The following is a 17,748-nucleotide window of genomic DNA, read 5'->3' as shown; positions in this document are numbered from 1 at the left end:
TTAACAGTTACAATTCGTCTTATAAGATGAAAATACTGAAATTATAGATTTTAAAAGTGTCCATCCCAACTGCATGGAATTGTAGAGGTTTTTCTGTTGTGCGAAGACATGACTATTTCATAATGGCTACACAAAAGGATACTTTATACAAAAGATTAGCCATGTAACGATGACAAGGTTTTTTATATAGCCGGCTCTTAGACTATTATAGTGTGGCCATAATTGGGGCTATTTCGGCTATAAAGAAATTTTTTAAAGGTACATGATTATAAGATGTCCAGGGCAACGGCCCAGCTACGTCAAAACACCGGTTCCCATTAGAACACCGAAGTTAAGCGACGTAAGGCGATACTAGTGAATGGACGGGTGACCGGTTCGAAACTCTGTATCGTACTGTTGTCCAAAAAAGGCAAATGTGTAAAATCTATTGACACACACTGCTCATTCACGCCGGTTCGAGGCCGGATGAGATCGGATATCTCGTGAGTAAGAGTCGATTTAGACACTTGCCAAGTCGGTAGGCCATTGACCATGATATGGCCGAGGACCGCGGTTCGGATTCCGCGTAAACAAAGTAGGCCCCGTCCAGATTAGCCCTGGCAGCAAACAGGAGACGTTAACTGAAATTTTTACTTTACTTTTATAAGATGTTCATAAAACATTTAATCACTAGTGGATTAAAAAAAAGTTGTTGCAATTTCAGTTGATTTTCAACAACTTTTTGTGCACTTGTGCATTTTATCTTATTGTAGTCGTTATAAAAACACGTGATTTCCTAACAAAATGAAAAACAAAATTACGTGCATAAAGCTTTATATTATTATATTTTAAAGTAAATATATCTAAATTACATAAATTTGTACAACATTAAAAGATCAGTGCAATTTTTAAAATAAGAAAAAATACTTCGCAGTCTTCTTGGTTAGTTTTTGCGGAGGGTGGTTCTGTCTGGAATGGCAACTTCGTACACGGGTTGGCCGCCTTCTGAGACCCATACACTGCCGTTTTCTCCCTTGGTGATCAGTGTGATCATTCCTTTCGCCACATTCTCAGTCCTAAAATGAAATAAAAACATTTCAATTTTTTTTGCTTCACAATGTACAGGGTGTTTCAAAAAACATGTGCCATCTCTCACGGGGATATTCCTCACGTAAAAATAAGATTTATTTTTCATATCAACATAGGTCCGATTCCGCTTAGTTTCGAAGCTACAGGTGTTAAAAACTTCATTTTTTATTTATTATAATTTTCTTCCAAATGCTTTTAGCGATTGGGATGAAATTTTGAGGGTAAAAGTTATTACGTACGACATATTTTAATGCTAAAAAATTGTCGACATATTCACCCGAGACGTGCGTATGGGTTATCACTGGAATTTTTTCTATAAAAAGCCTGTGAGCCACTGAGTTTTTTTTCTCTTGTTTAGCATAATTGTGTAGACGTTTTAATGACAAAAAAAGTTGTCTCTTGATATTTTGTCGATTTCGGTCTCCTTGATGAGATAAAGGCAATTTTATTAACTTGCCTTAATCCAGGTCTGAGAGCAACCTTTAAATTTTGTTATTGTCATTAATTTGCCAAAGTATTAAATAGGAACTCATTTTATTTTAAACGATATAGAATTAATAAAGGACGGATTTTAGGTGGAATGGAAACCCTCGTAAAATGTTAAACAAAAGTAAAATTAATTGGATTAAAAAGTTGCCGAATAGGCGGAGTGAAATAAAAAGGGTAACAAACTTTTATATATTTTATTCAGTATTCTTCATTGCATGCTGACCTTCCTAATAATGTATTTATGAGTTTTAAATTATATTTTTGATTAATTTCATAGGAATATTACTTGAACAACAATTTATAATATTCATAGCAGGATATATTAACAATATATATATAATATAGCAGGATATTTTAACAAGGCGGATTGATTTTCTAGTGTACAAAGGCAGAGTCCCTATTGAAGTGAAACTTCTTTAAGTGGGATGGAAGTTAAAATTCAAGGCCGCGTCACGCCAAGCGTCACAAAAGTGCTAACGATCTTGGAGCGTCGTAACTCGGGCCCTATGTAAGCTAGGAGGCTGAAACTCGGCATGTTCTTCATCTTTTCATGATATAACAACGTTTGATGCACTATGAAACCCAAATAGATTATAAGACTATATTGCTAGTAAGGAACAGAAATTGAAGCCAAATTTTTGAGACGGAGCTATACAAAATCCACATAAGTCGGTACTTTTCGTTCAACAGCTTTGAACTACGCAAACGTGAGAAGTGCTTCACGATTAGTTGATTTATTTCATACTAACCAATAGAAATAGTTTTCTAAGTTTTTATCTACCACGTAAATCAATTTCGCGTCTGACTATTCGCGCCTTTACTTATAAATTTAAATTTAATCTCTGACATATTAAAACAAAAACAAGAAACGGATAAATATGATGAATATCTAAATTAACAGGTTGAAATAATGACAATACCAATAAAGAATAATATATTATAAGTTATTAATATTTAGAGTGTAAAATAGTGCGCGGGCAGGTGACAGCGTTCAGCGATGAAGTAGACGAATCAGATCGTTTCATTTGGCGCGTGCAAAATCCTGTTGAACCAAAAGGATAGACTTGTGCAGGATTGATAATTCCTATTTATTTTCTTTGGCTTCACTTTCCACTGATCGTGTAAATGCAGAGTTGGCATTATAGTCTTAGAATATATTTGATGAAGTCCCATCATCAATGGCGAAAAAATCGTCCGATTTGAATGAAATTTGGTATGTCGATTGATTGAATCTAGACCAACTTGACTTTGTATAACACGTGTCACTGTAATAGTTAGTTTTGACGTAAGAAACGTCAAAAGTTGATGGCGTTCGATCGCGACCAAATTGTGAGCGACGATGCACATGGTCCCACCCTACAAAGTTGAATACGACGCGACGTTTCGTTTACACCTTCATCAGGGTGGAACTAAGGATTTGATATTGAAGCAAAATGTGGGTCGATTTCGCCATAATTGGGGACGGGCTACAGGATGACGCCCTCGACGTTTCGAACCAATGCCTTTACATGCACGAGATCAACAGGATTTTTCTTAATTATGGATCGATTGGAACTAAACTCGGCATGTGGATAGAGGTACCCGAATGGAGTTCTCAGACGGACGGATGGAAGTAAGAAGAAGTTTCACTTCAAACCAAGACCAAAACTCAATCAAATTGTATCCTCTCTACCAAAGCCAATCAAAATTATTTTTCCATTATTAAACTAAATATACTTACGGTTGTGGCGGTAAAGATCCCAATTCATTGGCCAATAGTTCTCCCAACTTGGGGTATCCCTGCAGCGCAAATTTACTAGCTTCGGAGATCAAAGGGGTATCAGTCACACCAGGACACATGGTGACGAATTTGACACCGGTTAAGTCCCAGTAGTACGGGGTCCCGAAGGATCTGGTCAGTCCAACCACGTAATGCTTCGTACCCACGTAGATTGGGCAGCCGGAGAGTTTTTGCAGGCCCAAAATGGAGGCGATGTTCGCTATCACTCCCCCTTTGCCTCCGTTGTTCTTGCCTAGATACTTTAGGCCGAGCAGGCTGCCTTCAGTAAGGGCACCCTATAAAACGTTTTAGTTATCTTAATGTTAAAATCGCTGTCAAAAAAATGCTTTATTAGTAACTAGTTTCGGCAATTCCAGACATCATCAGACCTTTGTCAAAGACAGTTGTTCGTATGACTTTGACTTTATGTGTTTATGTTGTTCAGCTCCAGAAGAGAGCTGTTCGATATTCACTGGGACTAAACAGCAGAACTCATTGCCGGGACTTTTTTAAAGAATTAAAAATATTGACTCTTCCTTCCTTATTTATATTTGAATCCGTTTGCCTAATACATAAACATGTATCAGCTTCTCAAGAAAGGCCATCTCACACTTATTCATTCAGGAAGGTGGAGCAAGATCTTTATCTAAAGTTATTTTAATTTCCCTATACCTACCCCACGCTCAGAGTTAGTTAAAAGTTCAATATTATACAACTCGAAAAAAATGCACAATCTCCTGCCATTTGAAATCAAATCCATAGCATCATTTTTTTCATTTCGCAAAGCATTGAACTCTTATTTACTAGACAAGGCTTTCTACGCCGTAAATGAATTATATTTTGAAAATCGAATTTGATCTTGTAAACACTGGTCTAATGTTTGCTATTGCTATATTTACTAATGACATCGAAATAAATTTATTTAGAGGTCATTGATATTTTACTATAAACTAACTAAATATTTTTGAATATTATTTTTATTTTTTGTTCTTTGACATTTATAAATGTCTATTTTAAACAATAAGACAGACAATATTATTTGTATAATGTTTTGTATTATCTTTTGTTTGTTTGTTTGTGTACCTTGTTTTTTTACTTTGTTTGTTAGTTTACCTTTGTCTACAAATTGAAATTTTTTTTGACAATAAAGGCATTTATTTATTTATTTATTTATTGTTTATATATTTAGATACGAACGAACAACTGTCTTTGAAGCGGCGGCTACACGACAGGGACTTGCCTGCACGGTATAGTTTGCGCAGTTAAGACGGAATGCCGTTGGGTGGCTACACGTTGCAAGCATGTTTTCGGTTTGCGCAAACCACAGTGTGATTATGGTGTGGTAATAGTCGATAAATTTTGTTGAAGAATTCGCAGCAATGCTAAACGACGAATTTTTTATTTTAAGTGCATTCTTCTACTGTTTGCTACTGAAGAAATATAAAAGAAAACAATATAGATCGAAGTGGAGTAAAAATGGTTTTTGAAAAGGAGGATTTATTAATGTCCTTGGATAACTACGTACCTCGCCCAATATCACTTTTCTTTTATTTTATTTTCACTACTATCACAAAATACTCGACAAAATACTACTATATTTTAGGTTATTTCTGCGTGTTTACAGAACCGAAGGCTGTTATCCCTGTCCACACGCACAAATTATACCGCACAAACCGGTTAGCGCAAACCAAAACTTTCAGCAAGACGACGAAAGCACAGGCCGCGCTTTTCGGTTTGCACGAGATACAGTTTTCCCGTCCACACACACGGGCTTCCCGATACAAACCAGTTTGCGCAAGTAAGTCTTCGGTAAAGCCTGTGCGTGTAGCCGGCCCTTGACAAAAGCCTGATGAAGGCTGGAATTTCCGAAACCGATCACTAATATAGAATTTTTTTGACAATAGTTTGGACTTTTCTTGATTTTAAGAAAAGCTTCTGCTTGCAATAATATTAATGATATTTGTTTCATATAAAATTAACATCAAATTAATTGGAGACATAAAAAAGTGTTGATCATACTTACAATATTTAAAGCAATTTCCTTCTCATAATCTGCATCCCACATGATTCCAGCATTATTAATAACGATGTCCAAACCATTGAATGTCTTGAATGTCTGTTCGAAAGCAGCTAAAATGCGAAAAATATTTTAGTTGATATACATAAACCTCCTATATCATTCATACAATTATAGGTTTTCTTTTCTTTCTTAACGGTACTATTCAACAAACTATTCGTATTTTTAACGTGTTATAATGAAGTTCAATGTCATAAACTAGTAAATGAAACAAAACAGAAAATTATTTCACTATTCTGTTTTCAAATAAAACATTTTTCTAATTTAAGAAATCGGGAAATAATGTGTCTGTAAATATATTTTCTAATGAGAGCGTATTCTAGGCATACACGAATTAATAGATAAAAGAACTATAGGACACAGACCCTACAGTGAAGACGCGAGCCAAAATGATGGTCTGTGTTTGTTATGAATGTTTTTAGTACTCAGTTTGAATTAAAAGTAAACAAAAGCACCCATTATAAAAAGTTTTGATTACAATTATTTCATTCATCATTGTAGAATAAATATTTATTTCATATCAATTAGACTTTTAGTTACGTAATCGAGGGCGCGATTTTTAAATTCATTGTAGCCAACCATGGACATATTCGGCGCCATGCTGACCAATTGGAATTTAAATTTCGCGGTGGGGATTCAGGTGATAGCCCTGCTGTAAAAAATGTCAAGTAGCCGCATTTATTTATTTATTTACCGACATTGTCAATCGTTTTGACACTTTAGTTTTGTATTACGAGTTTTTGGTTTAAATTAATTGTGTTGTGATACTTTAAGCTTAAAATGTTTACTAGCAGACGCTTAATTATGCGACTAAAAGTTTTATATTTGATAAATACATAAAAAATATCTAATTATTAAACTAATAAACTAAAAAAATAAATAATTAAACTAAAAATAACAATATCTAATTATTTATTGCTTCATTACTTTGAATTGGAAATATTTAAAGAAAGGTTTTGCGTATTTTATCTGTCCATATTAATTTGGCATTTTATCAAAACACGTGGAAGATCCATACTTCGTATCGTATTTTGTAGTAGGTTTATTAATTCTAAAAATAATTTTTTCTATAAAATATGTATGTGAATTCTAAGAATTTCGATTATTTGTTATTTATCTGACGATAACTCAAGATAGAAATGTCTATATTTATGCATTTAACACAGAATGGAAGGCAAAACAACAACAACAACACAAAATTCTAAAGAAACCTACAGAAGATTGTGCAAGAAGATCCAGGAACAATGCAGACAAGATAAAAATAATTACGTAAGGAAAATCTGCGGTGAAATTGAAGAACACCAAAATTCAAACCAAACACGAGATTTATACAAGAAAGTAAGGGAACTCACTCGGAAATTCAAACCTAAAACAACTGCTATCGAGGACGAAAATGGAGAAGTATTGTGGAACAACGAGGACATATTGCAACGATGGAAGCAATATTGCGAAGAACCATACAAGGACGAAGTAGACGTAGTAAACGAAGTTCAAGTACCTCACATAATAAACGAACTGGAACCAAATATATTGAAGAGCGAAGTGGAAGAGGCCATAACTCACCTCAAATTAAACAAAACCCCAGGAACAGACGGTGTCTCAGCTGAAATGATAAAGTTGATAAGGGAGGAAAGTGTGAAAATAGTACATAACATCTGCAATAAAGTATGGCAGTCTCGACAATGGCCTAAAGATTGGACTTATTCTGCTTTCATCCCAATTCACAAAAAAGGATCCACACAAAAATGCCAGAATTATCGAACAATATCTCTAACGTCTCATGCAAGCAAGATCTTACTTAGGATAATTGACTGAAGACTTCAGAGGTACTTGACGCCTGAAATACCTCCTGAACAAGCCGGATTCGTGAAAGGAAGAGGCACAAGAGATCAAATAGTTAACATACGTCAACTCATAGAGAAATCCCGAGAAATTAATTCGCCTATGTTCTTGTGTTTTATAGACTACAAGAAGGCTTTCGATTGTGTGAGGTGGACCTATGGAGGGTTCTGAGCGAAATGGGAGTTCCAAATCATCTAGTGGCTCTTATTAACAATTTATATGACAGTAATACGGCAATTGTCAACCTAGATAACAAAACGTCGGAACCTTTCAAACCTAGAAAAGGGGTACGCCAGGGCTGTATACTGTCACCCAGATTGTTTAATGCCTATAGTGAATACATCATGAGACGTGCTTTGAAGGGTGAGGAAGGAGGAATCCTAGTCAACGGTAAAATCCTAAACAACCTCAGGTACGCGGACGATACCACCCTGATAGCGAAAAGTGAGGAAGAAATGGTCCGGTTGCTGGAAAGAGTTACCATCGAAAGCAATAATCTTGGTCTAGAAATAAACACTGATAAAACCAAACTCATGCTGATTGATAGAAGTGGTGCAGTTCGATTACACAACCTCCTCCCTAATATAGAAAGAGTAGATCAATTTATATACTTAGGGTCTTTAATAACAAATAATGGGGGCTGTGAAGCAGAGATAAGAAGGCGTATAGCTATGGCACGGACGGCTATGATGAGCCTAAGAAAAATATGGACAGATAGGAGCATTACTCAAAACACCAAAAAAAAACTTGTTCGATCTTTGGTCTTCTCCATATTCCTATACGGGTCTGAGTCATGGACCGTCAAGAGCGCTGATAGACACCGTATAGATGCATTTGAAATGTGGTGCTGGAGGAGAATGCTCCGTATCCCATGGACAGCTCGAAGAACGAACTAGTCAATTCTTAATGAACTCGGCATGACAGATCGATTATCCACCATCTGCCGTAGACGCATCCTGCAATACTTTGGTCATATCACTCGCAGAGGTGAAGACAACCTTGAAAAAATCATAGTACAAGGCAAAGTAGAAGGTCGAAGACCCAGAGGACAATCACCATCGAGATGACTTGACCAAATAGCAAATATTACAGGTCATCCATTTCAATCAAATCTCCGAGAGGCGGAAGATCGCCAACGATGGAAGATCAAAATCACCAACTGCACATAGCCATAATGTCACGATTCTTCAGAAATGAAGAGACGACGAAGAAGAAGAAGGAAGGCATGAGATGCTAAAAATACGAAATGCAGTACGAAAATTCTCATGTTCATTCATTCATTGTGCCTCGATCCTCTTCGCCTTTAACTACCTGACTTGTGAGTCTGGCGAGGCATTCGTGGTTGCAAATGACACCTAGATGTGTATTGTCTATGAAATTGTAGTATTATTTATGATGTAACAAATTTTCAAATCTGGAAAAATATGAGCGAAAATTTTGTAATTCTTGCAATTTTCAAATCATTTCATTCATTTCCCAATTTCGTAAATCATCCAGACTTGCATTTGATTGTAGTTTATGATAGTATCAAATAATACGTTAAATTTCAAGCCTGGGAAAATAAGGGTTGTGTATTTCAAAAATCTGTCAAATTTTTGCATCCGCGAATATGCAACCTGACGGGCTTTCCACCACTTGGAATATGCCAGACTGTTTTCCATTTACTAAATGATTCACTTTAATAAATGCCAAATATAGGGTATTTGGCATTTACGATCGAAAAAAATGGCGTCCAGTTGACTTGGAAATGACGATCGATGACATTTCCCATATAATTTTACATATATAAAATGAGAGCGATCTTCATTTCACAGCCATCGCTGACGCCATTTTTATTCGATCATACGGTACTTAAGACTCGGAAAATAAGTGGACTTTTTTTATTTTATTTCGAAACCCATCTAAATATTTTAGCTAGACGCACAAATTGTTATTCTTCGGCAGCATATTCTGCAGATTAAAATAAGTGAAAAAGTTCATATAAATGTATGTCCTAAAATGGCTTAGTTTGGGAGATACAGGGTGTAGAAATTTCATTTTTATTTCGATTTTTTCCAAATAATTTATGAGGTAACGTCAATATTTGGATTAAAATTGGTGTCTGGGAGTTTTTTGACATGAGAAATTTGATTTTCATGTCAATATGGCTCCTACTTGTAGAGGGCGCCACCTACATATGTTTTAATTGGTTTGAAGAGTAAAAAAAATATACATTTACAACTTTTTTTATATAAAAAAGGTCTCTTTATAAAAATCGCTACGAGTAATGGTTCTCGAGATATTTGGAAGTGAAATTATCAATACCTGTCATCATTGACATAAATTAAACATGTTGACTAATTAGTTATTAGACTGAAATCATAAATTTGAAATGTTCTTGTGCCAAAAGTTCAACAGAAACTGTTTCATCATCATTTTTGCAGAAAAATTTATGATTAATTTAAATAAATAAAAATAATTTACTAAATTTATTATTTCAGTGAAATTACTATCTACTCAACGTTGTTTATTTTACGTCAATAATGACATGTATTGTCTATTTCAATTCTAAATATCTTAAGAACGATTGCTCGTAGCGATTTTTACAAAGAGATATTTTTTACGTAATAAGTCACAGAGACGTATATTTTTTTACTCGGTAGTTTTATACAGGTACTGACAAAAAGTTATTACGCTTCAAAACAGTTAAAACACATGTAGGTGGCGCCCTCTACTAGTAGGAGTCATATTGACACCAAAATCAAATTTCTCATGTCAAAAAACTCCCAGAAACCAATTTTCATCCAAATACAGACGTTACTTCAGAAATTATTTCGAAAAACTCGAAATAAAAATTAAACTTCTACACCCTGTATCTCTGAAAGTAAGAATTTTAGGACATACATGTATACGAACTTTTTTACTTATTTTTATCTGCAGAATATACTGCCGAAGTTTCCAGAATACAGTTCGGACCACCCTGTATATTCACCCACTGGGAAAATAAGTACAAAAAACTAAGTCACTGCCTCTTGGACTATTAGGGTACGAACATAGTGGAGGCAGGTTTCTGCTTTCCGGCAACCAGCGCCGTCTCTGGGGACCTATTCTTGACCACTCGCATCTTCAAATATCGCTCGCATCTCGCATCTCCTAAAAAGCCATATAACAATACACAGATGCGTAACTTTACGTATATGCATCACGTGTATTGTATATGGCTATTTCGGAGATGCGAGAAGGATTCGGAAGTAGATAATTAAAAGGAAATTTACCTGATTAACTAACCTAACCTAACCAAACCATATTCAAACGCCGCGCCCGCCTCGCCGGGGCCGCACATAGGTGTATTTGGTCTATAAACCTGGCCAAAAGCGATATTTTTTTATTTTCATTTTTTATCTTAACTGAACACAAATCTATAAATACTAAATGTAAGCACGTTTATTAGTTATTAGTTTTTTTAAGTCGTAAGTTGACTATCAAATAAATAATATATTTCAGTTAAAAGTATGAATTAACTTGAGTGTATTCTGAATATTTCTAAGATTATAAAAATAGTGGAATTGTTTGTAGTGCTTTTTTTGCAAATTGTTCATAATAACTGTCATGATGGAAACAGAGCCAGCTTTGTTTGTTGGCTCTGTTCTGTTTTATGCCATATTTTTATTTTGAAACGTTTCCTTCTATTTTTTTATAATGTTTTATATTTAAAAAATCAGTGGCATTTTTATAAGGTGTAAGACTATTCGGCAATATTCCGCATGGAAATTAGTATCCGTTCAATGCTTAAAGTCTCCAGCATTGGAATATGCACAAAAATCTTGCCAATATTTGCCACTGCCAAAAAAAACATTGATTTAAATAGATTCTTAAAGGAAATAGTCTTTACCCTATTAACACCCATCCTCGCTCAAATATCGTCTATAATATACAAATTACTTTCTTGTTCTAGCATCCTCATCCAATTGCTTGGTTTTGCACAGAATGGCCCTATTTGATCGGTGGAAAGGGTTTCAGAGTAGAGGAAAAAATATTGTGTAGGAAAAACAAAATGGGGTTCCATATTAGCAACCTCTCCTCTAATTAATAATTAATATTACTAGCAAAAAAGCAAAAAAATCATAAAACATAATTTTGGCCAACTTTTAGTTCTTAATACCCCCTGTGCGCCGTCGGCGCGTGCAAAAGCAGAAATAAATAAATTTTCGTTCCGGTAAAAGCGAGAACGCCGATGAACGCTGGTTGACGGTGCCTGCCTGCTTTCACTGTGAACTAGCCGATTTGATAACACGCTTTAATTTTTCAAGGTTATAAGCGCGAGGCGGCGCGGCGCGGCGCTACTATGTAACCATATACAGGGTGTCCCAGAAATAAGTGCAAGTATTTTAACTTAACTGGTAGTATAGTTCACCCCAGAAACACGCCTATGAGTTTTTTTTTTTTCTAAATAATTTTTTTTTGAAAATTCGGAATCTTTTGAAAATATTTTTGGAATTTTTTTACATTTTTTTTTAGTTTTTATTTAAAAAAAAATAGTTTCTTGATAATATGGCAACATAGGTAGTAGATTAAATTTACAAGAAAGAAAATCCAGAAAAGATCCAGTGGTTCTCAAACAAATCTCGAAGTATTGGAAAGAATGTGTAAGGACTAAGAACTATTGACTGTAATAAAACGACGGAAAGCAGCATATTTTGGTCATATTTTTCGAAATAACAAATGTAGTTTCCTACAGCTGATCGTTGAGGGAAAGATTGAAGGACGACGAGGCATCGGGCGTAAACGGTTTTCCTGGTTGCGGAATTTGCGCCAGTGGTTTAATATAGGAGAGGCCAGTGCAATTATCCGTTTGGCTCAAGAGAGGGAGGAATTCCAATTGATGGTCGCCAACCTCCGATGAGGAGAAGGCACATGAAGAAGAAGGTTCTTAAAATTTTAGCAAAAATATTTTTTGGAAATTTTCAAAGTAAAATAACTCATTATTTTGGACTTATTTGAAAAACGATAAAGAGAAAATATGTTTCTTTTATCGAGATCTACCACCCTTTAAAATACTTGCACTTATTTCTGGGATACCCTGTTTATAACAATACACGTGATGCGTATACGCAAAGTTGCGAACGATGTCAAGAATAGGTGCCCAGATTGGCGCTGACTACCAGTAAGCGGCAAACCTGCTTGCACTGTGTTCGCAGACTTAGTCTAGTTGTCACAAACCTGCTAATTTAGTCTTGTCGATGACATTGGTTTCAATGAAAATAGCGGTACCATCTCCGTACTGTTTGTTGATTTGACTAGCGACTTCGGATCCTGCCTTGTTGATATCCACGATGGAAACGTTCTAAAAATAAAAAGACAGTGACATTTTTTTTAATTTGGAATGTGATAACGTTTGTCATATCTCTAACTAACAAGATGAAAAGTATTTTATGTATTAGACGATAAAGATTGAAGATTAATAATCGTTTTAACGGTCTTGGTAAACAGTGTGAAATATTGGCGAACGGGATGTAAATAACCGTTCGTCGAGGCGATTGGAGAATAGACGGCTCGTGTCGTCCTTGACAGAGATGTTTTGTTTTTATTTACATACATATTACATTAAGTTGAACATATTTGTTTACTATTATAGGTATTCTTTTAACAATCTGAAATTCGCTTTTTACTTAAAGATATGATTACAGTGTGGTTATAAGTATAATATATGTATAAAGTATTATACAATCAGTTGTATTACAATATTTGTTACTGGGTCGCCAATACAGTCCGGCAATAATACGTTGGGTCTTTGTAGCTCCTATAATAAACACCTTAGAAATTTTGTATAATTGCAAACCTAAAATATGTAACGTATAAAATATATAGTTTTTCACATTTCATCGAGGTTTAAACATTTTTTTGCCTGTCCTCTTTTTTACACTTGAGTCCTCTATTTTTAATTTTGAAAGTTAGCAACGCTGCAGTGTTTACAAAAAATAACTGTTTTATGTTGAAGATTTTCTTAGAGTGCACATGGCAAAATGTCCAGAGAATTTATCATCACAGAATTATCCTATTGATTAAAAATAAGTGATAAATCTCTGGCTCGTGGGGTCTGAGTAATCATGAGAACACCACTTTAATTAATAATAATAATACACAAATCAGTTTATTACAGAGAGAAGAGAGAATTATGATAAAACATAAATTGTTTTTACTACCAGCTGTGATTGTTTTGATTTAGATTAGAATATATTAAGTAATATATATTTGCATTTTAATGTTATAAATATCAGGTAATAATATGTAAGTAAACAATAATATTACTTTATTAAATAATATTGCATGAAGAAAAAATCAAAATACTTTTACTAAAAAGCATAAGAATGACAGGAAAATCCAGAAAAATATAAAAATTTTTTTTTCCAAACGTCACAAAAGTAATATTTTTTGCGTCATGATTGACAATATAAAAACGTCATTTTAACGCCTAGGCATAAAAGTGAAGCACTTTTACGCCTAAGCAAAAAAGTACGAAAATATATTATTAAACTGACATAAAGTGTCAAATTCAACGAACCGCTAACTATAGTTACTGGGTATATAATTACTTAAACAATTTCAAACGTTCCAAATAATATAAAAATATTTAAAAGTAATAGCTTGTAAGTAATTATACAGTATGTCCCCGGATTGTCTTTATAAGTAGAAAAACTTTTTATTATTGATATTTTCAGAAAAATGCATATTTCTTAAAAAAATTTGCTTGTTCTAAAATGGTTAATCCTGTTTATACTTTTCCAAATTTCCATGCCGTTTTAGAGAAAATTAAGAAAAACATGAAAATATGGTTGAAGTCCTAAAAATCAAAAATCATTTCTATAGTAATATTAATTCAATTTCATTCTTTGATATATTGTTATTCATAGAATTTTAATTAACGTAATGTCCATTGTTATTTTAAAATGTTAAAGAAGCACAAAATTTATTTAGTTCAATTCTAGGGAAAGGGTGATGATAGTTATCGGAAAATATGATACTTTAACAACAGCGCGCAAAGAATATGACATTAATCAAAATTCACAATAACCATCTATCAAAGAATAAAATCCAATTGATATTACCATAGTTAATATTTCCAATTACTTAGGAAAGTCAATCATATTTTCATGTTTTTCTTATTTTTCTCTAAAATGGCATGGGAATTTGAAAAAGTATAAACGGGATTAACCCAAGAACAGTTAACCTAATAGGACTGTTCATTCAGCCAAAAGTGTCCGCCAGGTTCATGCGAAAACTACTCGCTTTGTGACGTCATTGTAGTCCTTGTCATGGTTATTAGTCCTTATCCGGCAACCAATAATACACACACGTGCATTATTGGTTGCCGATCGCAAAACGTTCATTATTTAGTTTATTTATTTAAACACCTTATATGTATGCAGTATAGAAAATTAACTGTATAAATCGTATTAAATACTCGGATAATGCATTTTTAAGAACAGCAGTTCCCAACATCACCTTTTGCAAGCATTCTTTTTAGAGTACTTCCATATTTTGCTTTAAAATAATTAATAAACAATATCGTAGGTACTTAGTAAGCACTTTGTCACAATCCACAACACAAAATGAACGTATTTATACACTCTATAGCTCTAAAAACTTTAAAGACACCTTTTTCACATTTAAAATTGACAAAATAATGAACTCAAAATTTCTTAGCTGTTATTTTTATAAGTTTTCACCATACGCAACTAATAATACACACTATCATGACAAGGACTACAATGACGTCACAACTGTCAGCTGAAACGCGGGAAGAGGCGAACGTACGTCTTATGCGGATGAGCAATCCTATTAGTTTACCGTTCTTGGGATTAACCATTTTAAAACAAGCAAAAATTTTTATGAAGGATGCATTTTTCCCAAAATGTCAATAATAAAAAAGTTTTTCCTCTTGTAAAGACAATCAGGAGACACACTGTATATATCCAGTAACTATGATTACACTCGTTGCATTTGAAACTTTATATCAGTTTAATAATATATTTTCGTACTTTTGTGCTTAGGCGTAAAAGTGCTTTACTTTTGTGCCTAGGCGTTGAAATCACTTTTTTATACAGGGCGAGTCTTAAATTAGTGCAAATATTTTCAGGGCTGGTAGGTATCGACAGAAGAAACATATTTTCTCTTTACCGTTTTTTAAATAGGTCCAAAATAACCAAGATATTTTACTTTGAAAATTTCCAAAAAAAATGATTTTTTTCTTAAATTTAGAGAACCACTTGATCTTCTTTGAGTTTTCTTACTTATAAATTTAATCTGCTATCTATGTTGCCATATTATGAATATATTATGTTTTTGTTATTGTTTAACTAAAATTTTAAAAAGTTTCCAAAATTTTATTAAAAAAATTCCAAATTTTCAAAAAAAAATCGCGAAAAAATCTCATACACGTGTTTCTGGGGTCGAAATATACTACTCCTTAATATATTTGTACTTATTTAAGACACACCCTGTACTGTCAACCATGTCGCAAAAATCAATAGTCTTGCGACGCCGACGCGCGACGTTGGAAAAAATATTTAGGTACCTATACAGGGTGAGTCTTAAATAAGTGCGGATATTTTCAGGGCTGGTAGATCGCGATAAAAGAAACATATTTTGATTGAAATAAGTCCAAAATAACTGAAGTTTCTTACTTTGAAAAATTCCAAAAAAAAAATATTTTTTTGTTTAAATTTTGAGAACCGCTCGATCTTTTGTTGTTTTTTTTTACGTAAATTTATTCTGCTATCTATGTTGCCATGTTATGAATGTATTATGATTTTTAACTAAAGTTTTAAAAACTTCCAAATTTTTTTAAAAAAATTCGAACTTTCCAAAAAAATGTTCTGGAAAAAAATGTCATAGGCGTGTTTTTGGGGTCGAAATATACTACCTCTTAAAATATGTATTTGCACTTATTTAAGACTCACCCTGTATTGTCAATGGCGTCGCAAAAAATAATAGTCTTGTGACGTTGGAAAAAAAATACTTAGGTACCTATATTTTTGTTCATACCTATGTTAAATATTAAAATAATAGAAACTAGTTTGATATAATAACTAAAATGTTAGTAGCCGTTTCGTTTTGTGATCGTTTAAAATCGTTTATTATTTACAATTATGTATTCAGACCAAAAAAAAATAATTACCTTAAGTCCATTTTTCAACAATTCCCATACGTATGCCAGACCAATACCGTTTGCTCCACCGGTAACCAGAGCTATTTTTCCCTTGATATCGTACGCTGCCATCGTTTATGTTCTTGCTATTATCGAATCACTTACTTAACTTGACTCGAAATCAGCAACAACTAAGTAAGCCGGTCGCAGAACAGTTATTTTATATTTTTAAACGCACCGCGTTGTCAAAGTTTATCGCGGGCAGGTCAAACATCGGGTTTTCCGAGCGATATGACAACGTCGGTGCTGTTGGCGGTAGGTAGATAAGTAGGCATATGTGGTGGATAGTAAGGAGAAGATGGAATTTTTTCTTTAAATGCTTGTTTGTTTCTTGTTAAAAAAATATGTTAAAATGTAATTATCAAGTGATAACTGTGTTGTTTTTTTTAATTTGAAACAGTTTATCATTTTTTGTTTATATTTATTCAATGTCCAGTGGATTAAATGTCTATTTATAACAAATGAATTTGGGAACTACGGCAAAAAATTTATGTTAAGATTCTTCGAAATGTGTATTAACCTTTAACCTATGCTAACTTGCGGTCTAGCATACAGCTATTGTCTTTTTTATGTATAAGAAATTATAAACAAAAACAATTCCTTTTATCAGGAGAATTTATTAATAAATAATTTAAAGAGTAAGAAAAATACTTAAATATATTAAAATAAACACTAAAATATCGTAACAAATATCTTTTGAATAAGGGAATGTAAACTTATTATCTATATCTGGTACACAGTCAATACCGGGTGCGTCTCAAAAGTGGCTCACCCCTATAACTTTTTTATTTTTCTAGTTAAAAAAATGAAATTGGATATGTTAGTATATGACATAAATTAGGATTGATTCACGTATTCAATTGTTTTCGGTCACTTCCGGTTTCACTGGAAATGACTACAACTTTTGCTTTTTAAATGGCACCCCCGGGATTTTTTTACTTTATTCGATAGAAAATGTCACTCTGAATAGAATGACACATCACATGTCCAGTTTTGACATTTTCGCATATGGTTTGTTTGAAATTATAACTTGTGGTCGCTTGCGGTTCATAACAAAAATTTGACTAGAAATAACAAGTGTGTGGTATCAAATTATTCGTAAAAAATGCTTTTTCCAAATATGCTAATGAGCCACCCTCGTTCCATTTGAAAAAATTGAGTTATGATTAAAAATACGATTTGAGAATTTTCTAACTGGCCAGGACAAGCCACTCAAAACATTAGACGATCAAATCTATGTTTCCAAGGCTCCTTGATGAAGAATTAGTGTTTTTAACATAGCCATGCCACTCTAGATTGAATTTTAAAATACAATTTTTTATTAAG

General features: G+C 33.6%; 2 protein-coding genes across 2 annotated transcripts in view; one reads left to right on the top strand and one right to left on the bottom strand.

Moving 5' to 3' along the window:
• The window catches only part of LOC115890474 (potassium/sodium hyperpolarization-activated cyclic nucleotide-gated channel 2-like), a 224,628-nt gene that overhangs the window by 109,669 nt on the left and 97,211 nt on the right, over positions 1 to 17,748 (top strand). The window lies entirely within an intron of this gene.
• LOC115890467 (15-hydroxyprostaglandin dehydrogenase [NAD(+)]-like) lies at positions 795 to 16,569 on the bottom strand. Its single transcript, XM_030910709.1, has 5 exons — positions 16,393 to 16,569; positions 12,435 to 12,558; positions 5,340 to 5,446; positions 3,278 to 3,612; positions 795 to 1,055 (listed from the first exon to the last, which is right to left on the bottom strand). Exons 1-5 carry the CDS (start codon positions 16,492 to 16,494, stop codon positions 923 to 925), a joined length of 801 nt encoding a protein of 266 aa, XP_030766569.1. The 5' UTR covers positions 16,495 to 16,569; the 3' UTR covers positions 795 to 922.

The sequence above is a fragment of the Sitophilus oryzae genome, unplaced genomic scaffold (genome assembly GCF_002938485.1).
Source record: "Sitophilus oryzae breed Bouriz unplaced genomic scaffold, Soryzae_2.0 scaffold_866_pilon_pilon, whole genome shotgun sequence".
Lineage (NCBI taxonomy): Eukaryota > Metazoa > Arthropoda > Insecta > Coleoptera > Curculionidae > Sitophilus > Sitophilus oryzae.
The sequence above is the reverse complement of the archived record's forward strand: the minus strand, read 5'-3'. Positions and strand labels throughout refer to the sequence as shown.

Excerpts from the sequence above, each read along its gene's own strand:
- LOC115890467 (XM_030910709.1), bottom strand. The coding sequence starts at position 16,494 with ATGGCAGCGTACGATATCAAGGGAAAAATAGCTCTGGTTACCGGTGGA. Across the intron at positions 5,447-12,434 it reads CGACAAGACTAAATTAGCAG|CTGCTTTCGAACAGACATTC; the intron begins GTTTGTGACAAC and ends TTCGCATTTTAG. Across the intron at positions 1,056-3,277 it reads GGATCTTTACCGCCACAACC|GACTGAGAATGTGGCGAAAG; the intron begins GTAAGTATATTT and ends ATTTCATTTTAG.